At 42.5% G+C, this 24,794-nt stretch overlaps 2 protein-coding genes across 2 annotated transcripts; both read right to left on the bottom strand.

The window, feature by feature from the left end:
• Positions 1–6,334: 6,334 nt before the first annotated feature.
• On the bottom strand, positions 6,335–13,515 carry LOC108697910 (inactive pancreatic lipase-related protein 1). The gene is made up of 12 exons (XM_018228390.2): positions 13,467–13,515; positions 11,436–11,590; positions 10,750–10,875; positions 10,506–10,640; positions 9,704–9,812; positions 9,279–9,398; positions 9,006–9,125; positions 7,994–8,112; positions 7,483–7,609; positions 6,976–7,087; positions 6,581–6,748; positions 6,335–6,423 (listed from the first exon to the last, which is right to left on the bottom strand). The coding sequence occupies exons 1-12, from the start codon at positions 13,513–13,515 to the stop codon at positions 6,339–6,341; spliced, it is 1,425 nt and encodes a 474-aa protein (XP_018083879.1). The 3' UTR covers positions 6,335–6,338.
• Positions 13,516–15,454: 1,939 nt separating this feature from the next.
• On the bottom strand, positions 15,455–23,832 carry LOC108697146 (inactive pancreatic lipase-related protein 1). Its single transcript, XM_018227073.2, has 13 exons — positions 23,772–23,832; positions 22,897–22,945; positions 21,237–21,391; positions 20,911–21,036; positions 20,685–20,819; positions 20,471–20,579; positions 19,732–19,851; positions 19,413–19,532; positions 18,409–18,527; positions 17,913–18,039; positions 17,544–17,655; positions 16,265–16,432; positions 15,455–16,154 (listed from the first exon to the last, which is right to left on the bottom strand). The coding sequence occupies exons 2-13, from the start codon at positions 22,943–22,945 to the stop codon at positions 16,070–16,072; spliced, it is 1,425 nt and encodes a 474-aa protein (XP_018082562.1). The 5' UTR covers positions 23,772–23,832; the 3' UTR covers positions 15,455–16,069.
• Positions 23,833–24,794: the final 962 nt, after the last annotated feature.

Raw genomic sequence — 24,794 nt, 5'->3', positions numbered from 1 at the left:
AATCTAAGGTCCCTATCACATTCCCATCAGTCCCTGTCCCAGTGAGCTTACAATCTAAGGTCCCTATCACATTCCCATCAGTCCCTGCCCCAGTGAGCTTACAATCTAAGGTCCCTATCACATTCCCATCAGTCCCTGCTCCAGTGAGCTTACAATCTAAGGTCCCTATCACATTCCCATCAGTCCCTGCTCCAGTGAGCTTACAATCTAAGGTCCCTATCACATTCCCATCAGTCCCTGTCCCAGTGAGCTTACAATCTAAGGTCCCTATCACATTCCCATCAGTCCCTGTCCCAGTGAGCTTACAATCTAAGGTCCCTATCACATTCCCATCAGTCCCTGCTCCAGTGAGCTTACAATCTAAGGTCCCTATCACATTCCCATCAGTCCCTGCTCCAGTGAGCTTACAATCTAAGGTCCGTATCACATTCCCATCAGTCCCTGCCCCAGTGAGCTTACAATCTAAGGTCCCTATCACATTCCCATCAGTCCCTGCTCCAGTGAGCTTACAATCTAAGGTCCGTATCACATTCCCATCAGTCCCTGCCCCAGTGAGCTTACATCCCACTTCCAATAGCATTGTGGAAAGAACAAATGGTCTTTATATTTTTGCCCATCCCAATATTGGATTCATAGACTGACTATGAACTTTTAAAACTGCACAATATTGAATTTGATATAGTTAAATTCTGGGAAATTGACAAAATGGGAATGTGATAATGAAGCAGCTTCTCTCTGCATCTTTTACTGTGTTCCACTGAGAGTAAAAACACCAAAGATAAAACTGTTTTTGTTTAAAAAGGTTTGAGAAGGGAATTTTCCTGCAATTCATTGATTGTGACATTGCCCAAGTCCCAGCTCTTTATGTAACTGATTGTATGTAAACTGCACTGATATAAACAAAGTAATAGACCCCATAGTAATAGACTCTGCTACTCATGTGCTAATAATAGTATTGAATGGAGTCTAGATTCCATGACTGGCCCCACGTATAATATTAAGTTTATAATCTTATCATAGCCATGAATACAGAGGTAGTTCTAATATATACAATAGCCATCCAAAACAGTATGACTTTAGATTCGTATGTGGTTTTATAGGAAAAGAAGGTTGTGCAGGTAGGAGATCTGTTATCCAGAAAGCCCCTGGTCCCAAACATTCTGAATAACAGGTCCCATACCTGCGCTTAGATTGATGTTTCTGAAGTGAATCCCATGTAGCCAAGGTTCTAGAGCTGTAATATTTCTAAAGAAGGGTTAATTTCTTTCAGATCATTAGATAAAGTTTACCGCTGGTTAAACAATTTCCTTGGAAGTTTCTTTAAGCCTTTCCTATTTATCCTAGAATTAATCCTTGGTCTATATTTACTTATTACAATTATGCTTTGTGCCATACGACGCTGGAACTCCTCCCGAGCTTCAGTCGTCTGATTTTAGTAGATAATCTTTAGTTATGGCTGAGTGATCTTGCGTTTCGCAAAAATTTGCGAAACTGCAAAAATTCGCAGTTCCGCTAACAAAGATTTTGCTGCAATTTAGTGAAACCAAATTAGAGTCTCTGGTTGTTGTGTTTGTGTCAGCTTTTTTAAGCTTTGGGGCTTCCAATAGAACATTTTCCATTACTTTCAAGCTTTCTAGACTGTGAATATCTTGCTTTGTGCTGAACTGCATTGGAGTCAATGGGAAAACCAATTCACGCTCAGTATACGGCGGCACACAGGCATTGTGAGACAAGAAACAAGTGCTCCCATTTTGCCATTTTTTTAAAAACGTCGGTGATTTTTTAAATTAACTCTGGTCAACTGATAATGGTGTCTACTGCTACTCTTTATTGCTCTATATTTCTGTTTAGCCAAAAAGTACCATCTATAGTTTATATATTAGTATTACTAATAGCTTACTAACACAGGCACAACTAATAACAAATCTGAACTGATAATATCCGGGTGCTTTGTATCCCACATTAAAAGGAATAAGCCATATATTTATGTGAATGAACCATATATTTATGTGTAAATGTAAGGAAACGGAAATACTGTGCAATGTAATTGTCAAGGATTAGGTAGGGGGCGCTGTGGAGACTGATAGGGAAAGGGTGAATCCTTGAGGCAGGAGCTGTATGTGCCTAGGGAACACGTAAAGGTCAGGCAGGAACAGGTTGATCAGGGCGAAGAGTCAGTCTGGATCAGGTGCAGAACAGGACAGAGAGGGTGAAGATCAGGACTGGACTAGGCTGGATGAAGAGGGTGATGACTCAGGACAGGAACAGACTGGATGGGACAGGACGGTGTGGGTGTAGATCAGAACAAACTGGGGATAGAGTGCAGAGGGAGACTAGAGCTGAAGGAGACTAGAGTGGATAGTGGGATAGGTCTGGAGAGCAGGATAGCAGGAGAGGACTGGAGCAGAGGGAAACTGTATAGCAAGATAGCAGAGGAGACTGGAGCAGAATAGCAAGACAGGACTGGAGCAGAATAGCAAGACAAGACTGGAGCAGGATAGCGAGAGAGGGGTACAAGTTACAAGGTACGGTCAGAAAGCAAGAATCAGGATCAGGCGAGACAAGGTCAGTACAAAGTGAAGTCAGGGCAAGGTATAAGGTGGAACAGGAAGCAGAAATCAGGAACAAGCAAGGCAGGGTCAGGTCAAGGTTGGGAAGGTACAAGATAGGGTAAAGCAAGACAAGACAAGGACAGGCAGACAAAGGCAAGGAGGAATAATAAGGGAAAAGGGGCAAGAGCTAGAACTACCTAGTTAGGGGTCGCTGCCGCAGTACTAAGAAGAAACAGTGTAATGCTCTGGCAAGGAGTGTTCTAAGTGCTGCCCTTAAATAGGGAAGAGTCAGTCCTGATTGGCTGATTACAACTAGGCTGCAGCTGGGCTGGGACTGGAGAGGCCAGGCAACACATAGCGAGCAAGTCTACAGGCTGCTCTACTGGCCCAATGGTTAAGATATCGAGCCAGAAACACAAAGGTCCCTGACTTGAATCCCAGCAATACCTGACAGTAATGTTACATGATTGAGAATTGTCATAGTTGTGTTATATTATCCAAACAACTTCAAGTACCATCTGAGCAGTAGTTAAATTACAAATAAACTCCAAATATACAGGATTGAACAAGTTTTTTTTAAGATAAAAATAAAGAATAGCACAACGGTGATAAATCTTAAATAATCTGTTATACATTATACAGTAACACTGGAGGATAAGGGTTATCCCTCAATGTGAGCAGGATCTCTTCATCTCCTGCAACTCCTTCCTCATTTCATTGACCTGTTGGACCAGGCCACGCAGCAGCTCAGTGTGTTGGTGATGATCTTCCACTGTTTGGGTTGCAGCATTAGCAGCTATAGCTACTGCCACTATTTCTCCTTCCTCTCCTTCTGACAGCTGAGGAGCTTCATCAGGTTCATCTTCTGCCAGGTGGAGATGTGCAGGAGGTGGCAGTGGTGCTGCTGGAGGTCCTGCATCATTGGGTGGTGTTGCTGCACCAGCTGCAGTCATCTTGGATCAATTTAACGGGCAATGAAAGAATTTCAGTTTGAGTAATATAGCACTTGCATATATACAGTATGAATTATACATGTCATGTAACTACAGGAAAACCAACATCTATAAGGCTGGCATGTATATGGTGGGCAACACCATTAAAGGAGAACTAAAGCCTAACTAAAGAAGTAGGTAGAAATGTTGTACATTATGTTTTGTGCTTCTGTACCAGCCCAAGGCAACCACAGCCCTTTAGCAGTAAAGATCTGTGTCTCCAAAGATGCCCCAGTAGCTCCCCATCTTCTTTTCTGCTGATTCACTGCACATGCTCTGTGCTGCTGTCACTTACTGAGCTTAGGGACCCACTCACAATATACAGTACACATAGAATAGAAATCGTAAGATGCGTCATTAAATCTTTCGATTCGAAGGATTTTAATCGATCGAACGATTTTTCTTCGATCATAAAAAGCTTAGAAAACTTATGGGGAAGGTCCCCATAGACTAACATTGTAGCTCCGTAGGTTTAAAGTGGCGAAGTAGGTGGTCGAAGTGACAGTACTTCGACTATCAAATTTTTCGAATAGTCGAACGATTTTTATATCGAATCGTTCGAATCGAAGTTGTAGTCAAAGGTCGAAGTAGCCAATTCAATGGTCGAAATTTGAAGTTTTTTTAGTTCGAATCCTTCACTCGAGCTTAGTAAATGTGCCCCTAAGTGTTTGTGAAATGTGTAAGGCTGTTGACACAACAAACTATTTTTCACTTTGAACCAAGTGCCTGGTAGAAGATTGCCTTTATTCAGTGCCCAAAGAATGCCCCATGCTGAGGGCGGTGCACCTGGGCCTCTTCCTTTAGGAGTAATCACTTACTAGTTAGAGACCATGCTTTTAGATTTATTAAAATTATTATTAGCCTTGATAGGCCACAACTAGAAGAAATTTGTCAACAATGCGGCAGTATTAGAAGCAACATTATTATTAGCCTTGATAGGCCCCCAGCCAAAAACATTTGCAGACAATGCAGCAGTATTATAAGTAACAGCAGTAGGAGCCTTGATATGTCCCACCAGAAAAACATTTGCTGACTATGCAGCAATAGTACTAGTGGTAGTAGCAGCAACAGCAGCAGAGATAGCAGCCAGATGGGGAATAGGCAAAACTATGGAGGAGTAGACTATGAGAGGAGAGTATAGGCAGCAATGGAAAAAGGAAGGTACATCTGTGAGGAGGAGGAGAGGAGGCTACTCTCTGATGTTTGCAATGGGCACTTGGATATCGATGCCTCATTCATCTTTAGAAATGTCAGTATATTCACGCTGCCAGTGGATAGTCATTGTCTGCTTCTAGGTGACCCCCCATCTGCCGCACTGAAGACCTGCTCTGACAGGACACTGGCAGGGGGGCAAGCCAGCACCTCTAGACTGTACTGTGCCAGTTCTGCCCATTGGTTGAGCCTTGACACCCAGAAATGCATGGGGTCATCATCAGTGTGGGGTCATCATCAGTGTGGGGTCATCATCAGTGTGGGGTCATCATCAGTGCGCATGGCATCCTGCACTGACAGACCCAGGGCCAGATTTACATAGTGGGTGCCCCTAGGCCCACTGCCGTTCTTCGCCCCTGTCCCCTCCCCCCTCCCCTTTATAAGTGCAAATTTTCATCATCTGGACTGGAGCAATGGGGATTGGGGAAATTAAAACAATTATTTTATCTTCAGCGCATCCCCAGTGTTTTTGAATCAATGTGGGTGTGGTTGGGCAGCATGACGCCCCCCTAAAATCCTGCCACCCTAGGCCCGGGCCTTGGTGGCCTTTCCACATATCCGGGCCTGGACAGACCCCATGTAGTCAGCCACCATATGCTCCAGCCACTGTTGGTGGTGAGTTTGGGTGCTGACTGGCCCTGCTGCTGCCTGATGAGGCTCAAAAAAAGATCTTCCACAAACCCATGAGATCAGAGCCAGACTGGGATTAAAAAGTAGCCCCGTCAAAAAAAATCAAAGCAGCCCACACACACAGACACACAGACACACACACAGACACACAGACACACAGACACACAGACACACACAGACTGACACACACAGACACACACACAGACACACAGACACACACACAGACACACACACAGACACACAGACACACAGACACACACAGACTGACACACACAGACACACACACAGACACACACACACACACAGACACACACACAGACACACAGACACACAGACACACACACACAGACACACACAGACTGACACACACAGACACACACACACAGACACACACAGACTGACACACACAGACACACACAGACACACACACACACACAGACACACACACAGACACACACAGACACACACACACAGACACACACAGACTGACACACACAGACACACACAGACACACACACACACAGACTGACACACACAGACACACACAGACACACACACACACAGACACACACACACACACACACAGACACACACACACAGACACACACAGACTGACACACACAGGCACACACAGACACACACAGACACACACACACACACACACACAGACTGACACACACACACAGACACACACACACACACACACACACACACACAGACACACAGACTGACACACACAGACACACATAGACTCACACACACAGACAGCTACACAGTGCACTAAAGTAGAACTTGTATTTGCCATTGTTACTTCTATGTATATTAGTACAACACATGTATCTCAGAGGATTGTTGCAAGTAGATAGATCCTACATTTTAATTTATTTTAATTAAATTATTGGCAATGATAGAAAAAATACTTTGGGTTATATTATGTGATAAAAACAAGGCTTTATTTGGTTGAGAGTTGGGAGTCGCAGGGAGTCAGGATCTGGAGGACTTTGGCCATGACCCAATTTGTGCCACAAAACTGGTGCCTAAAAAAGAAAAAGAAAGAATCACAAGGTGGAGGGGCGGAGGGCACCCCATTCTCAGGTCCTGTTCACTCTAACAAGGTTACAGATATATTGATGTAACGCTACTGAATTAAACCGCACTTGGGACATTGTGATTCCACTAGTGAAGAATACGTACGTCTGTCCGTCCTTCCCGTATTGCACGGATATAGTGTCGGCCCTGAAGGTGGATGGAATGATGTTGACGAGGCTCTTGTTCCAGGAGAAGCTCACGGTTGTGAGGGGTCCGACATCGACCTCTACATCAATGAACGCTGTGTAGGTCTGTCCAGGTTTAATTAACCCACTAGGGAAATGGGAAATAATAATGAGATAATGGGATGTTAGAGAGCAGAGAAACGGCAGTAAATAGGAATTCTGGGAAATATAACACTATTAATATTATTGTTGCGCCAAACATTTCAAAACAGTTGTCAAAGTGCTTCTTCATAAGTCAGCGAGGGGCATTTGTAATGGAAGGTTATTGGACTGGTTTAAGTTATACTGATCCATTTCTGTATTTACTGGACTCACCTGGCAATTCTATGTTCCATAGTGTTCCCTTTAACTCCATGTAAAGCCACATTAATACTCCCCAGGAACCACACACTGCTGCTGGTGTTCACAGTCACCTTGTACCTCCAGCCTACAGCAAGAGCACATGTACATACAAGATTCATAAACAACATTTGTAATAATATATTGTCTTGGGCAGGGGTGTTTCCAACTTTAGCGATGTTCCTCAGAGGATAAAACCCGAGGCAACCAATGAAATCTTTGCTTTGAATAAAAATTAGGTTAGACCTCATTTCTGTTTGGTTAGTAGGGAGTTGCTGCTCTAGGATTAGTGAAGAAGCCCAACACAAGACTATCAGTTTGTTAGACCTGCCACATTGGTGTAGGACATCAATCTACCTGCAGGGAAGTGGTAGGTTACCCATAATGCCGCACTGTATGTAACTTAAGTGCATTGGTGGTTCAGTAGATTATAGTATTAGTACCTAACATTCTGAGCTGTAGATAACACAATATACTACTTACGTGCATAGGGTTTAACATCTCCCGTATTCAAGAATAATGACTGGCCCCTTAATGTGTCCCAACCATTTGAATCCACATGATGCCCCATTAAATGGCAACTAGTACTGGAGCATGGAAATCCAGAACCCTAACAGAAAGATATACACGTTAACATCATAGGGGATAAACAATATTGATGTTTCAATGTAACGTTCAGATTGGAGACAATAAGCCTCAGGTTTGCTGAGACAATAGTTTCAGTGAAATGTTCCTTATATCAATAATTTCTTGATTTTGATCATATGCCAAATTCATTAGAATGGCAGGTAATTAGGCAGGGTCAATTATATGATGCCTTCTTCATATTGCGATAATCATTTATGATGAGGGTTCCTTTGTACATCATTAGGATAAGGAACCTGGGAAGGGTTAGAGGCTATTTGTGGGATTGGAGGGAATTCTAATATTCTGCAAGCCAATGCTCTCTTTTCTTTGGGGCTAAAAAATTATGTTCGAGCTGCTGTTTATTTACCTCTGTAAATGCTTGATATGTATTGCTGGGATATCCAATGAAAGCATCAGGAGTGAGGATACTCTCTGTATAATACTTGTAGCTCCGGAGATGATTGCACGCCATAAGATCATCTGATCCTGGAACAACAATGAATACGTTGAGTAAAGAAGATCATAATAATGACAAAGAAAGAAGTCTTAGAAAGCTTTTGTAAACAAATAGAGAACTGTCTCAAAATGTCATCAAAGGAGCCAACTGTAAAGCCAAAGAGATGGAAATGATGCCCAACCTGAGGTTGAACATATTATGAGATCCATGATGGTTTCCTTGTATTGATTGGGATGATGTGGAAAGGGAGCTATTTGGGTGGAACCACCAAAGAGTAAGTAATAAAACCTCGAAGACAAAATTAGACTTTGGGGAAGAAGTATAAATGGAGAAGAGAACTAGAGTACCTGTTTGAGTACCTATTTGGGTGGAACCACCATATTGTAGGTAATAAAACCTCTAGGATGAAATTAGACTTCTGGTATAGGAGCATTAATGAACAGAACTTGGCAAGGACTATGCTTTTTGGGTACCTGAACGATCAATCTGTTGTAGAGTATTTAACCAGAAAAGAGGAGACCACTGAAATGCAGATTTACTGCTGTGAATTAGTGTTTATTGTCGAGTGTTGTACAGTATGTGAAATTGTACTGTAAGAAGAGATGATAAATGACCAGTTGGAGAAGAAGAAAACCATGAAGGACCATATAGTGACGAGCATTGGAATAAGTAGTTGGTGGCATTAGACGGCGGTCAACAGTATTGAACCAGTAGCAAGTTCTAAAGCCTTGGCTACATGGCGGGAGAAAAACAGATTGAAGGGGCTCAAGTTTGTAGCGTAGGATCAAGGATAAGAACAGCCTGTATTTTAAGTCAACTGGTCTGGGGTTGGTTCTTTGGTTGGTAGAATAGAACAAAACTGGTCTGTATTACTACTGTATTTTTGAAACCTAGGTGAATATGAAAGGTAAGGTGTACTTACCTTCCCAAATCTCATTAATGTGTAGAAGTTTGGTTATGATGCTCGTGTGACATCCCGGCATCTTTTCTCCTCCGTTTGGAAAGAAATCCAAGTGACCAACTGACTGGGACATTCCAAAACCTGAAACACAAAGTCAAAGCGGTGAATCTTGTTGCAAGCGGAGCTTTTGGACAGTGATATGTAGAGTGGGGGTAACTTTATCTCCAGTTGGTGAGAGCACGTTGCACCTTGGAGTTGACTTATGAACCGCCTGATGTTTGTTCCTACACGCACCTATTTTGGGAATGAGTGGAAATGTGTCCGTATGAATGGTGTCTACAAAGTCAGCGTCAGTTGGATCCAGTCTCACCTCAGGGGGGGTGTTCCGAAATAGTGGCCCAGCCGGATCCAGGCCTTGAACAGAAGTTTAAAGTTAAATATTATAAATGATCACTATTAATAACATTCGTAACAACCACCAATACCGTCCTTCAATATATTTAAATATATATATATATAAGCTATGTAACACTATATAACGGACGTATGTACATTATGCCTAAGACTGTACAGCAGTTTTATATACAGATACTACAACTAAATTTAAGTATAGAACCCTGAGGAAACCCTGAGTTGCACCTACTCTGCTTATATCATTCAATCACAGTGTCAGCATTATAAGCAGCCTGAACATTCACTCTTTTCCACTCCCAATATACCTGTGATCCGTCCAATGCCTGGTACCCTCTTCCCAACTTCCCCTGCAGTGTGCGACCCCAGGCTGTGACCGATAATATGTATCTTAGATGAAGAGTAATTATATTTGCTCTGAATAAGAAAAAATACAGTGTAAAATCAAAATACTGTAATAATCATCCGAGACAAGGTGAAAAATGTTTTACTAAAAAAAGCTACATCCTTACAGTTATCCTCTGACCTGTATAAATGACCTTGTCTTTACAGAGCCAGAGACCCCTTCAATGGATTCTTATATCCTTATCATTTACAGTAGGGGGTACATTATCCCTTATAATACATGAGTGATACTCAGAGTTCCCTGTATAACTCAGCATGCAGCCTTGTGCCTTTATATGGTCACAGAACAACCCCTCAGTGACTTCTAATATCCTTATCATTTACAGTAGGGGGTACATTATCCCTTATAATACATGAGTGATGCTCAGAGTTCCCTGTATAACTCAGCCTGCAGCCTTGTACCTTTATATGGTCACAGAACAACCCCTCAGTGACTTCTAATATCCTTATCATTTACAGTAGGGGGTACATTATCCCTTATAATACATGAGTGATACTCAGAGTTCCCTGTATAACTCAGCCTGCAGCCTTGTGCCTTTATATGGTCACAGAACAACCCCTCAGTGACTTCTAATATCCTTATAATTTACAGTAGGGGGTACATTATACACTTATAATACATGAGTTCCCTGTGACAGACTGGGGGTTTTGCCCAAAAGCCTAAATTTTATATAACACATTCCCATTGTGGAACAATGAACTTACAGAGAGGAAGTCAATAAAATAGGCCACTTCGGCCCCCACGACGCGGATGTTATTGGCTGCCTGGGAGTATAAGGTGCGTGACCCCGCTTTCCAGTCGACACAGAAACAGTTCACATCTTCAACTTTCAATAATGTCTGAAAAACAAAGACAAGATGAATCTGTGGTGTAGGACGTTCTGCAACGTCAACATTCACCCTTATGACCCTCCCAGGGGCTCATTCACTTGTATAGAGGGACACCCACCTTACACATGTCCATGAGCCAACTGCCCTCTGCTGAACTGAGGAAGCCGTGAATAATAAAACGAGTTTTCCTATTGGGTTTAAAGTTGGATGTGGAAACCGAGGAAAGATTGAATGTGCTGATCTCCTGTGTGATGCACAAAACAATACTCAGACGTTACTTAATGCCAATTTATACTTTACACTCTTCCATATTTTGTCTCTTTAGATGTACAGATATCAAACATTTATGACTGTTCATTTATTTAAGTCCTGGAGAGCAGAGGGGCAGAGTGTGGGTATAAAGGGGTAAGAAGGGGGCAGCAGCGGGCATTAGGTTTTGGAAGAAGGTGACTGACATCAGAAGTGCCGTGGAGAAGTGCCATGTTCATTTGCCCTGTCTCTTTGCAACCAGCAATTACACAAAATCTATATTTCTATTGTTTACTCAAAAAGGTGAGGTAGGTGAGGGGGGGCATTGTATGGGGAGATTTCTAGATTGGAAGGACCACCTTGATGCAGCCCAAGTCAAGGCACCCTGTTTATTCTGGTATTATAATTATAGTGCTTGTTGGTGATATGATGGTGGTGATGATGATGATGATGATGGTCACACAATGTATCCATGGGTTAATCATCAAGATGTTGGAGCAGAAGTAGGAACGACCTTCTTTAATGGAAATTCTATTAATTAGTAAGAGAACTTACCTGGAATTTCTCAGGGTTATCTTTAGTTAACAAGAAGAAGCGAGTGTTAATCTTTTCCGGGGACATGGGTAATCGCCTCAGTGGTCTCTCTGCAGTGCCCCCCCATGGGGCCTCGTCTGTGAAGCACCCAAGTCTTTTGTAGCAAACCTGCTCTCCTGTGGGATGAGGGAAATGAGCAGATAAGGAATTACAGACTGGCAGATGTTAACGGATGGATACGTCTCGCTTTCTAGTTGCTCCGTTGTTGTGCTCCTCAAACTTTTTCTTCCCATCTGTTATTCACTGAAACTCCCGGTATTGTAGATACCTTAAGCTATTGGTATGTGCTGGGGATTTTAGTGCTGCCATAACTCAGGAGTTTGATGCTTCACTAACGCCCATCTCCATCCAACGCCATATACTTGCTCCATCCTCACAACCTGAAAATCCTGCAGAACTCAGCTATTTCTAACACTAACTAACTGAAATAGAAGCAGGAGTTTTGAAGCTCAGTTGGGTGTTCGAGTCGCTGTGCTTCACTAACACCTGTTCCCTCGAGTAATTCAACAAGGTTCCTGGGAGTGTCATGAGTGACAACACCTTCTACAATCTATCTATGGTGATATCTAGGAGTGCGTTATATTCCCCTGCATTAATCACCTGCATAGGGTTTTGTTACAGGAGGCACTGGACATCACCTCCATCTTCTCAATAATCTCTACACAGTGTAGTATGTGTTGCGTATCCCCCAAGCAGTGAAAGCTCGAAGGGATTCTTGGGTGGAAAAAATCAGATTTTTCTGGTTTGTTAAAATAACAATAAGGAACATCTAACTAATGGGCTGTCAATTTAGACATAAAAAGAAGGTAATGTAGCTTGAGGCAACATAGTTGGAGCGTGCAACTTTAGTTTTGTGCTTAATGCAATGTAGATATAATTTATGTATATACATTCTGCTGGAGGAGCACATCATGCTAAGCTTAGGTACATCTTCTCTATGAAATCCAGAGAAACAGGGACCTTCAATGGATTATAATGACAAACTGCAGGACCATGTTAGCTGTGACGGAGCAATTATGGGTCCTCTTCGGCCTTTGGGTTAGCCCATCAAAATAATCCTCTGCCCACTACCTCTTGCTTCTCCATTTACTCACCTGGAGGGTGAGAGTGGGCCTCCTCAGTTGACAATATCATTCATTATTCATCATTATTGAACCCCTACTTACATGGTCTATTAACAAATTCCAGAAGGAGCTTTCGCCCTCCAAAAATGTTGTATGCCCTGTGGAATTCTATAACGTCTAAAAACTCTGGGCACAAACCTCACACACTTTGGGGGTTATTTATCAAGGTCCGAATTTATGACAATAACCCGATCTAACCTGCTCAGGTTTTTAACGCTTATTTATTGTTACATTTTCCCGAAAATTACCTTTGTGGGAAAAGCTCAAGATTTTCAGGATTTTTTTGTGAATTTTCCCCGAAAACTCTGTAAAATTGCCCAAAACCCCCGAGCCAATCAAAAATCAATGCGACTGTTCCCATTGACTTTTATGCAACCTCAACAGGTTTGAGATGCCGTGTTTTTATATTCTGACTTTTTAGCCCTCGGGGTTTAATAAATTCCGAAAAAATGTGTGATTTTTTTAAGCCTATTATAACACAAAAAATCACGTTTTTTTTTTGGATTTTGGGGAATTTCGGGTATTCGGAGCTTAGTAAATAACCCCCTTTGTGTTGGGACCAGGGGGCATAGGATGGCTTTGGACTCACTAATGAGGTGGTCTGTCCTGCCCATGTATTGATACTTACTTTCGAGCAACCTAACTCAACCACAAAAAGTGCATGATTCCAGACTCATCGGATACACCTTGTATCCTTATGGGTGGCCATACCCCTAAACTGTTTACCAGGACCCATGCAATTTAAAAGGGTACTCAACCATAGCGCTGCCTTGGCTACCACTGGAACTCTAGTAGGGTGACTTTCTATTGAGCTAATTGGCTGTCCAACCAAAGGCAAAACCCACTTTTAGAAGTAGAAGGTCCTTACCTTGCACACATCCCAGGAGGAAGAAAATCAGCCGCCAGCGTCCAACCATCTGGAAATAAGTCAAGATCACCAAAGTTGTAGTTCATGCATCTAAATATATACTGGCTCCAGTCATTCAACCCTAGACCTTAAACATACTTGTATCTCCTGACATTATCTCACATACCCAAGAAGACCTGCCAAAGGTCCCATGACTGGACCACTTAATGCCCATGTCCAGCTTTACTGAAAATTAAGGGGAGTAGCTGAGGGATTTGGGTGTATTTGATTTGATGCAGATCCAAATGAGGAACCAGAAGATGAAGATTTTATATTTGTTATCAACAAAGTGAAATGGCCACTTATTTATTAAAACGGTCCCACAAGCCCTCTAGCCCAAAGCTTTTGGGGAGTAACTCGGCAAGGAGAACTGTTGGATTGACTACACAACTGCTTCAACAAGAAATCATTTAAAGATGTTTCAAAGTGGCTTCTTTTCCTTTTAGGTGAATTTTCCATTTGAGAAAGGCCCAATCTGCCCTGAACAACCAGGTTCCGTGGAGCAAAAAATGTGACTTACCCTGTTACTGGTTCAATGTATCTGCTGTGGGTGATGTTTCCCGGCCCCAGACTCTTATACTGAGCTGAGTGGGAGGAAGACAAATGTACATTGTTGAAATAGAAGCATAAACTCTTCCTTTTTCTGGGGAAAGGTGTAGTTTGAAGTTTGCTAAGGGTTGAGGTCACGGCTATAGAAGGAAATAATTTAGACATTGTAAAATTTCTGTTGTCTTTTACCAACACTGCAGGGCCTCACGCAACATTCTAGTTCTGTATCTTGTGCTTCACACTCACAGTTTGCTTGATTTTCAGGTCACAGTTGTGCCATAGAATGTTCTTTGCCCAAAGTCAGAAACTCAGAACCTTCACTGTGTTATCTTTATTCCTAGGTCAGTAGTGGCCTATTGAGTCATTTCAGAAAGAACAATGTATTTATTATAAATAGTATTTCTTCTGCCTTACCTGCCCCCTTAAATATTTCTATTAAACCACTTTCAGTTCCTCAATTACAGTATGTACAAGCGCACCAAAGTATGCCAGCTTATTGCACCATAGTTTTATGAGATCTCTCTGTACAGACTATGAGCAAACTTAGGGACTGTTCCTGCTGAATTGTGCTTAGTACAGGGAATACCTATGCTGCCATAGTTTTATGGGATCTCTCTGTACAGACTATGAGCAAACTTAGGGGACTGTTCCTGCTGAATTGTGCTTAGTACAGGGAATACCTATGCTGCCATAGTTTTATGGGATCTCTCTGTACAGACTATGAGCAAACTTAGGGGACTGTTCCTGCTGAATTGTGCTTAGTACAGGGAATACCTATGCTGCCATAGTTTTATGGGATCTCTCTGTACAGACTATGAGCAAACTTAGAGACTGTTCCTGCTGAATTGTCCTTAGTACAGGGGAATACCTATGCTGCCATAGTTTTATGGGATCTCTCTGTACAGACTATGAGCAAACTTAGGGACTGTTCCTGCTGAATTGTGCTTAGTACAGGGGAATACCTATGCTGCCATAGTTTTATGGGATCTCTCTGTACAGACTGAGCAAACTTAGGGGACTGTTCCTGCTGAATTGTGCTTAGTACAGGGAATACCTATGCTGCCATAGTTTTATGGGATCTCTCTGTACAGACTGAGCAAACTTAGGGGACTGTTCCTGCTGAATTGTGCTTAGTACAGGGAATACCTATGCTGCCATAGTTTTATGGGATCTCTCTGTACAGACTATGAGCAAACTTAGGGGGCTGTTCCTGCTGAATTGTGCTTAGTACAGGGAATACCTATACTGCCATAGTTTTATGGGATCTCTCTGTACAGACTATGAGCAAACTTAGGGACTGTTCCTGCTGAATTGTGCTTAGTACAGGGGAATACCTATACTGCCATAGTTTTATGGGATCTCTCTGTACAGACTATGAGCAAATTTAGGGAATTGTTGCAGGTTAAAAAATGTTGATATGTAATGGATATTGAATTTATCGCCGTTTGAAAAATGTTTTCACAGTTAAGCAAATTCTTCAACTAAGGGAAATTGTACAGATTCGCTCACCACTAGTGAACAGAACATTGGCCAGGTGTGAGATCTGTTATCTGGAAAACCGTTATCCAAAATGAATTTTTTTTATGTTTGTGTTCACACAATTCATTTTTGTGTGGGTGAATTTCTGTTTGGGAATACAACATGCTGTGTAGCAGCAGAATTTATTGCGTAGATAAAATTCAATGTGCGCCTTTTGTGGAGACCAAATAATTTTATTCTTACTGTGAAATGTATTTTGTGATCACAAAAGTGAAGTTCTCAACAATATGCAATATATGAATTTTTTTTTTTGAGTCTGCAAAATGTGATTTGTTCTTTAAAGTCTTACAAATGGCGACTGGGCGTCTCTGGAACCTCGAGTCAGAAGTGTTGAACTTTACCAGAGCCAATATTGCAGGATAAGCACAAACTAAAAACGAATAGGCTAAAAATGACTTGACTGGGATTTTATTTATCCCAATATTGGTATTAATAGAAAAATGTTTTAGGTTATTTTATGTGATAAAAACAAGACTTTATTTGGCTGAGAGTTGGGAGTCGCAGGGAGTCAGGTTCTGGAGCACATTGGCCATGACCTGGTCTGTGCCACAAAACTGGTACCTATAAAAAAGAAGAAAGAAAATGACATTGTAAATCTTTTTTGGGCCTTAGTGGATTGGGTTTTGCACAAAAACAGTCCAGACTAGGAATCCAAAAGGCAGAATACATACGTCTGTCCGTCCTTCCCGTATTGCACGGATATAGTGCCTGCGCCTAAGGTGGACGGAACGAGGTTGATGAGGCTCTTGTTCCAGGTGAAGCTCAGGGTTGTGAGGGGTCCGACATCGGCCTCTACATCAATGAAGGCTGTGTAGGTGTCTCCGGGATTAATTAATCCACTAGGGTCATGGGAAAAAATAATGAGATATTGGGTTATTTGAGAGCACAAAAAACAGAGTAACTAAAAGGAATGGCTTGGTCAGCATTTATATTGATCAGCCAGATCTCTTAACTCTTTCACAGCTCTAGATCAATTAGACCATTTGACTGATTTAGATCTTGCGGTACCAGTATTCCCATGTCTGGTCTATAGCAAAAACCTTGACTGTGAGGGGTATTTGGAATGGAAACTGACTACAGTGGTTCATGTTGAAGAGACTAAATTGTGCAGAACTATAGGTTCCATGCAGGATGCTGCCACTTTGCAGAGAGATTTGACTAAATTGGAAAACTGGGCAGCAAACTGGAAAATGAGGTTCAATGTTGATAAATGCAGGTTATGCACTTTGGCAGAAATAATATAAATGCAAGTGGTTGTTAACTGAGAAGGATCCAGGGGTTTTTGTGGATAACAATTTGTGCAACTCTAGGCAGTGTCATTCTGTGATGTCTCTTTATCTGGAGTATGGGGGGCAGTTTTGGACTCCAGTCCTTAAGAGGGATATAAATGAGCTGGAGAGAGTGCAGAGACTAAGTGCAACTAAACTGGTTAGAGGGAGGGAAGAGTTAAATTATGAGGGGAGACTGACAAGGTTGGGGTTGTTTTCTCTGGAAAAAAAGGCGCTTGTGAGGGGACATGATTAGACTTTACAAGTACATTAGAGGACATTATAGACAAATAGCAGGGGACCTTTTTACCCATAAAGAGAATCACGTACCAGAGGCCTCCCCTTCAGACTAGAGGAAAAGAAGTTTCATTTAAAGGAACAGAGTAGGGGGCTCATCACAGTGAGGACAGTGAGGTTGGGGAATGCACTGCTGGGTGATGATTCAGTTAATGACTATAAGAGGGACTTGGATGATTTCTTGGACAAGCAGAATATCCAAGGCTATTGTGATACTAAAATCTCTAGTTACTGTATGAGTATATATAGTTTATGTGAGTGTATGGAGGGGTGTGTGTATGGATGCTGGTTTTTCATTTGGAGGGGTTGAGCTTTATGGACTTTGGTCTTTTTTCAACCAGATTTAACTATGTAACTATGTTATTTCTCTGTGTACTGGACTCACCTGGCAATTTCATGCCCCTTAGTGTTCCCTTTAAGTCCATGTAAAGCCACCTTAATATCCCCCATAAAAGACAAAGTGCCGATGGTCTTCACAGTCAACATGTACCTCCAGCCTATAGAAATAGGGCATTTATGGGTACATTTATAGGTGCATAACAACACCCACCTACAATACAGAATTTACATTTACAATGAGCTGGGTAGGCTGTAATTAGTTATCCATAATTATGCACAATATATAGAAGATATGCATACAGAGTGTTGGGTAGACAACAGTAGGTTGACCATAATGCTACACTATATATAACACACATGCATAAGAGGTTGGGAAGACCATGGTAGGAGTAACTGGGCACAATATACTACTCACGTGCATAGGGCTGAACATCTCCAGTATTCAAGTATAAAGACTGGCCACTTAATGTACCCCGACCATACAAATCCGCATAGTGCCCCATCAAAGGGCAACCAGTACTGGGGCATGGGAATCCGGAACCCTACAGGAAAAAGATAGATTTCAGCTTCGTGGGGCAATAGAAATGAATATTCATGGGGGCTACTTTACATTAATCTAAAGTCAATAAACCTCAGTTCTGTTTATATGAGATGTTCCTTACATCAAGGTGAGACATTCACACAAATGACAGGTAAGTAGGTGGGGTAGTTTATAAGATATTCACTCATACTGAGGAAATTGCTCTTGACTGACACAGCATGATGGGTTTCCTTTGTGTAACACTAGGATAGGAAGGGTTGGGAGATACAGAGGCAGTTTATGGGTATTGGGGGAGAAAACCTTAATATTTTGCTAATGAATTCTCACTTGGGGTCAAAACAATTGGGTTTTTATGCTGCCATTTATTTACCTTCTTAAATGCTTCATATGTTTCACTGGGAAATGCAACAAAGGCATCAGGAGTGAGGATACTATCTGTATAATACTTGTAACTCCGGAGATGACTGCAGGCCAAAAACTCATCTGTTTCTGGAAGAACAAGGGACACATTGATCTCATGAGTAGATAAAAAACTTAATGGAAATACTGATTTTTGTTCCTTAACGATGACACAGGAAGAAGTCCTAAACAGAAGAATATTTTGGAGATGATAACCATTTTCAATTGAACTGAATTCTGAGGTCCCCCTTGGTGGAACAGACTGACAATATAGGAACCACAGCTGTATAAGGATCATCATTTTGGAAACCTTGTCCAAGAGAATCAGGCATCATTTCTATGAGTATGTTGGCTTAAAATTGATCTTCAGTAACCCCATACTTTAGGATTATAGGCTATCATAAAATGAAAAGCCAAACAGTGGAAGTTGAGGTAGCTGAGATGTAGTTGAGGATAGGAACAAGAGCCATGGTGGACATCTAGTTAAATAGTCAAAAAATAGAGGGTAAATAAAGAACCATCTGAAAATGTCATCAAATAGCACTTCCTGTGGTTGGAGTGATGTTGCCTAACTTTATTGATTTGTGGATGAAGAGTATTGAGGTTGAATGTATTTTGAGTTTCAGTTTGTAATCGTTTCCTTGTATTGATTGGGGTTGAGTAAAGAAGCACAAGTGGAGAAGAGAAATGGACCAGGACTAGGCTTTGTGGGTAACCAAATATCCAAATGTAGTGTAGATGAGAATGCAGTTGAAAAAGAAATGATAACTGAGAAGAAGAGACGTGAAGGACCAGGAGGCAAATATCATAGACATGGAGAATTTGGAGCACTAGAGGATGGTCATGAGAATCAAGCCAGCAGAAAGGTGTGTAGCCTTGACTAAATAGTGGGAGAAAAAACTGATTAAGACGGCTCAAAATTATTTTTAAAATCTAGGTGGATATCCTGTCATGATCTTGAGATGTACTTATTACCTTCCCAAAGTTGATTGATGCTTAAAAGTTGGTTTATGACATTCCTCTCACACCCAGGCATGGTTTCTCCTCCATTGGGAAAGAAATCCAGGTGCCCAACTAACTGAGACATTCCAAGACCTGAAACAAAAAAGACAGTGAATACTATTGCAAACTGAGCTTTTGGACACGGATGGAGCAAACTTTATCCGATCTTTAGCAATAATGCAAGTTACTGAGATCATTTTGATGTCTATTTCCATTGACCTTTAGATGTGGACATGTTGCACCTTGGGAAGACGTATCAACCCTCTTTGTTCCATGCAGTTCATAGACCTACCTAATTTGGGAATTAATGGAGATGCGTCTGTATGAATGACATCTACAAAGTCAGCATCAGTTGGATCCAGTCTCACCTCAGGGGGGGTGTTCTGAAATAATGGCCCAGCCGGATCCAGGCCTTGAACAAAGAGGTTAAAAATCAATTGTTTGCAAAATACAAAAATATTTTGTGGTCCTGAGTGTGATATAAATACAGATGAATGATTAAGTGCCTTGTATAAGGTTCCTCTGTGTATTCTAATGGGGTCTCAAGGGATTTCCTACATTAACAGGGTAACTTTTGCCAATGGCTTTGCTTTTATGCCTAGCAATATTAGTAAGATAAAACCAGGACCCTTCTGTTCCAGTCATAGCAAAGGGCATATAAAGGGCCAAACAGTGGCGTAACTATAGAGGAATCAGACGCAGTCGCAGTGGGGCCCAGGGAAAAGGGGGATCTGGAGTGCAGGGTCTTCCTCCTCTATAGCCAACAAGAACCCCCCACTTCCCGAGCCGCTCTCTTACCTACGGTGGGGAAGCAGAAAGCGTTGGCATGGGGGCGGTTAATCGGTGGAATCTGGGTGAGGAATGGGTGGAGCTTGGTCAAAACTAAATGGGGAAGTGGGCGGGGTCTGCATGGGAAGTGGGCGGGGTCTGCATGGGAAGTGGGCGGGGTGTAAAGTGGGCAGGAGGATGGGGATCAGAGTGTGCTCTGAAGATTTTTTTGCACTCTAGTTATGTTACTGCTCCCAACATACCTGTCAATCGTCCAATGCCTGGTACCCTCTTTCCAACTTCCCCTGCCGTGTGGGACCCCAGGCTGTGACCGATAATATGTATCTTAGATGGAGAGTAATTATATTGGCTCTGAATAAGAAAAAAAATATCTAAGTGGCTAAATGCCTTAATAACTACCCGATAGACTTGCCTAACATTAATTCTTTCCCGGAACACATGGAACAATGAACTTACATAGAGAAAGTTAATAAAATAGGCCAATTGGGACCCTACAACGCGGATGTTATTGGCTGCCTGGGTGTATAGGGTGCGGGACCCCCCTCTCCAGTCGACACAGAAACAATTTACGTCTTCAATTTTCAATAATGTCTACAAAGCAAAGAAAGGGTTAATCTGATCTGTGATTTAGGGAACGTTGTGCTTGCAGGGTCCCATAGTATATTTATAGATGGAAACCCACCTTACACATGTCCATGAGCCAATGGTCCTCTGCTGAACGGAGGAAGCCGTGAATGATAAAATACGTTTTTCTATTGGGATTAAAACTGGATGTGGAAAGTGATGAATGATCGAGTGCGCTGATCACCTGTGAGACAAACAGAACAATACTCAGGTGTTACTTCCCCTTTAACATAATGCATTTTCATTCTCAGGCTTTAATTTGGATCTCTCATATTCTGTCTCTTCAGAGGTTGGGATTATGTATATTTAGAGCAGAGGAGCAGGGTACGGGGAGAGGGGTATCAGGACTTTATGAGAATGAGAGGAATTAGCCAGGGATCTTACCTGGACATTATCAGGGTTTTCTTTAGTGAACAGAAAGAAGTGAGTGTTAATTGTTTCCGGGGACATGGGTAATAATCCCAGTGGTCTCTCTGCAGTGCCCCCCCATGGAGCCTCGTCTGTGAAGCACCCCAATATATTGTAGCAAACTTCCGCTCCTGTGGGACAAGGGAGATGAAGAATTATTCACTGTCAGACATTAACAACAGAAGGATCCACCTCCTTATCCAGCTTTTCTTTTGCTTTGCTCCCCAAATGTCTACTCTCCAGTCACTGGACTTCAGACTGGGCCCCCTTAGCTCATAACAAGGTTACAGATATATAGAAACATTGGGGTGTCACCCTGCTATAGTTCCAGGGGTACCCAGGGTACAAATGAACACTCACCCCAAATCTCCCCCTAACTGACCTTCAGACTGGGCCCCCTTAGCTCATAACAAGGTTACAGATATATAGAAACATTGGGGTGTCACCCTGCTATAGTTCCAGGGGTACCCAGGGCACAAATAAGCACTCACTCCAAATCTCCCACTAACTGACCTTCAGACTGGGCCCCCTTAGCTCATAACAAGGTTACAGATATATAGAAACATTGGGGTGTCCCCCTGCTATAGTTCCAGGGGTACCCAGGGCACAAATAAAAACTCACCCCAAATCTCCCCCTAACTGACCTTCAGACTGGGCCCCCTTAGCTCATAACAAGGTTACAGATATATAGAAACATTGGGGTGTCACCCTGCTATAGTTCCAGGGGTACCCAGGGCACAAATAAGCACTCACCCCAAATCTCCCCCTAACTGGCCTTCAGACTGGGCCCCCTTAGCTCATAACAAGGTTACAGATATATAGAAACATTGGGGTGTCACCCTGCTATAGTTCCAGGGGTACCCAGGGTACAAATGAACACTCACCCCAAATCTCCCCCTAACTGACCTTCAGACTGGGCCCCCTTAGCTCATAACAAGGTTACAGATATATAGAAACATTGGGGTGTCACCCTGCTATAGTTCCAGGGGTACCCAGGGCACAAATAAGCACTCACCCCAAATCTCCCACTAACTGACCTTCAGACTGGGCCCCCTTAGCTCATAACAAGGTTACAGATATATAGAAACATTGGGGTGTCCCCCTGCTATAGTTCCAGGGGTACCCAGGGCACAAATAAAAACTCACCCCAAATCTCCCCCTAACTGACCTTCAGACTGGGCCCCCTTAGCTCATAACAAGGTTACAGATATATAGAAACATTGGGGTGTCACCCTGCTATAGTTCCAGGGGTACCCAGGGCACAAATAAGCACTCACCCCAAATCTCCCCCTAACTGGCCTTCAGACTGGGCCCCCTTAGCTCATAACAAGGTTACAGATATATAGAAACATTGGGGTGTCACCCTGCTATAGTTCCAGGGGTACCCAGGGCACAAATAAGCACTCACCCCAAATCTCCCACTAACTGACCTTCAGACTGGGCCCCCTTAGCTCATAACAAGGTTACAGATATATAGAAACATTGGGGTGTCACCCTGCTATAGTTCCAGGGGTACCCAGGGTACAAATAAGCACTCACCCCAAATCTCCTCCTAACTGCTAGACCAAGAATGGTTCTTGAATCCAATTAGGGGGAGACCAATTTATTTATGATTCAGTAGAAATAAGGTCCTTACCTTGAGCACATCTGAGCAGAAAGAAAATCAGCCCCCAGAGTCCAACCATCTGGGAATAAGGGACGATAAACGATTTGTTTTTTGTGCATTTTGTAAGGTTTATACTGATTTGTTATAGATAAAAACAGATATGAATCCACTGAATTAACACACTAGCAACCAGATCTCAGATTTAAAGGAGAACTAAAGAGGTGGGTTAGAAATGTTGTACATGATGTTTTGTGCTTCTGTATCAGCCCAAGGCAACCACAGCCCTTTAGCAGTAAAGATCTGTGTCTCCAAAGATGCCCCAGTAGCTCCCCATCTTCTTTTCTGCTGATTCACTGATTCACATGCTCTGTGCTGCTGTCACTTACTGAGCTTAGGGAGCCACTCACAATATACAGTACACATAGAATAGAAATGTCACAATATAAGGCTGATTAGTAATTAATACACATAATTACTACATGGCAGCACAGAAACCAGTGCAATTAGCATCAGAATTGAATAATCAGCAAACCTGTAGCATCAGCTTATATTACAGCCAGGGAAGCTCATTTTCTGCTGGATAATTAGTGACGAGCCCTAAGCTTAGCTTCTCAACAGCCAATCAGAGCCCACTGAGCATGTGAGTGTCACAGACACTTTCCAAGATGGTGACCCCCTGTGACAAGTTTGAAGTCCTGGATCATTGCTGCTATTGACAAGCTCAAACTTTAGCCTCGTGCAATAAGTTCACTATAGAAAATAGGACATTTTTAGCCACATTCATTTCTAGGGTTTACTTCTCCTTTAATGCCAGACTGGGGAGCTGCAGAAATAAACTGAGTGAAGAATAAACAATAAAAGGCAAGTGCAAAATACTCCAACATTGAGTATAAATTAAGACTTACTCTGTTATTGGTTCCAATGCGACCGGACAGTGTGACGTTCCCCAAACTCTTATACTGAGCCGAGTGGGAAGAGAAAAAAAAAACTATTTTATTTAATCAGAGGCAAAATTTGGCATTTATAGTAAATAAAAAAAAGGTCCTTCACCCCCTGGGGCATGTACAGATTATTAATGACATAAAAGGGCTAATGAATTGAGATGAAACGCTTGTTGCCCAATATAATTGTCACGTCTGAGTGTCTGGGCAGAAACTCAAAGTAAATCCTGTGTAAATGAATAATATAAAATATACAGAATGTACAGCCAGGGAAGCCCATGTAATAAGTACTGTGTGTTCCTTATGTCTCGCACCAACTCTACTCTACTAATTTCTTAAAGGGCACCTGTAGGGCAAAAATATTAGGTGCCTGTTAATAGAGTCCACTCTCCATTTGGGGGTAACAGTAGGGGTACCCCAGTGTCAGACTGGGCTGCTCCATGAGTGAAGTCTTTTTTGTAGCTCCGACCTCCCTCTCTGGCCCCCCTTGTGCCCACAAGGAGAAGGATTTTGGAGCAGGAGGAGCGGAGGGGGTTACGGCTCGGGCAGATCGGCTGGAGGGGGCTTTGTGTCTGGGGCAGGGGGTCTAGGGTTTCATTCCTCCCAACATTTTGAAAATAGAAAAAGGGACAAAAAATGTTTGAGCGTGCAATGGGGGCGACACCCATGTTATGGCCACACCTCTTAATTTCTGGGGGTTTTATGTGTTTTTAAAGTTTTGTTAATGAAGGTGAAGTGCCTTTTAAGCCTTTTAAGCTGCAAGTCACCATATCCCCAAGAGATCTGCTTATCTTAAATTGTTACAGTTGTTTCTTTGTTTATCTTAAATTCAGAGCCGTAACTAGAGGGGGACGGGCCCCGCCCCCATCCGTACGGCCAGAAACAGCCGCATTAGAACTGTGGCGCAAGCTGCCGGGGGGCCCTGAGGGGGTGCGGGCCCTGGCCCAATCGCACCCCCTGCTCCCCCGGTAGTTACGCCACTGCTTA

Source organism: Xenopus laevis, chromosome 7S (genome assembly GCF_017654675.1).
Source record: "Xenopus laevis strain J_2021 chromosome 7S, Xenopus_laevis_v10.1, whole genome shotgun sequence".
NCBI lineage: Eukaryota > Metazoa > Chordata > Amphibia > Anura > Pipidae > Xenopus > Xenopus laevis.
The sequence above is the reverse complement of the archived record's forward strand: the minus strand, read 5'-3'. Positions and strand labels throughout refer to the sequence as shown.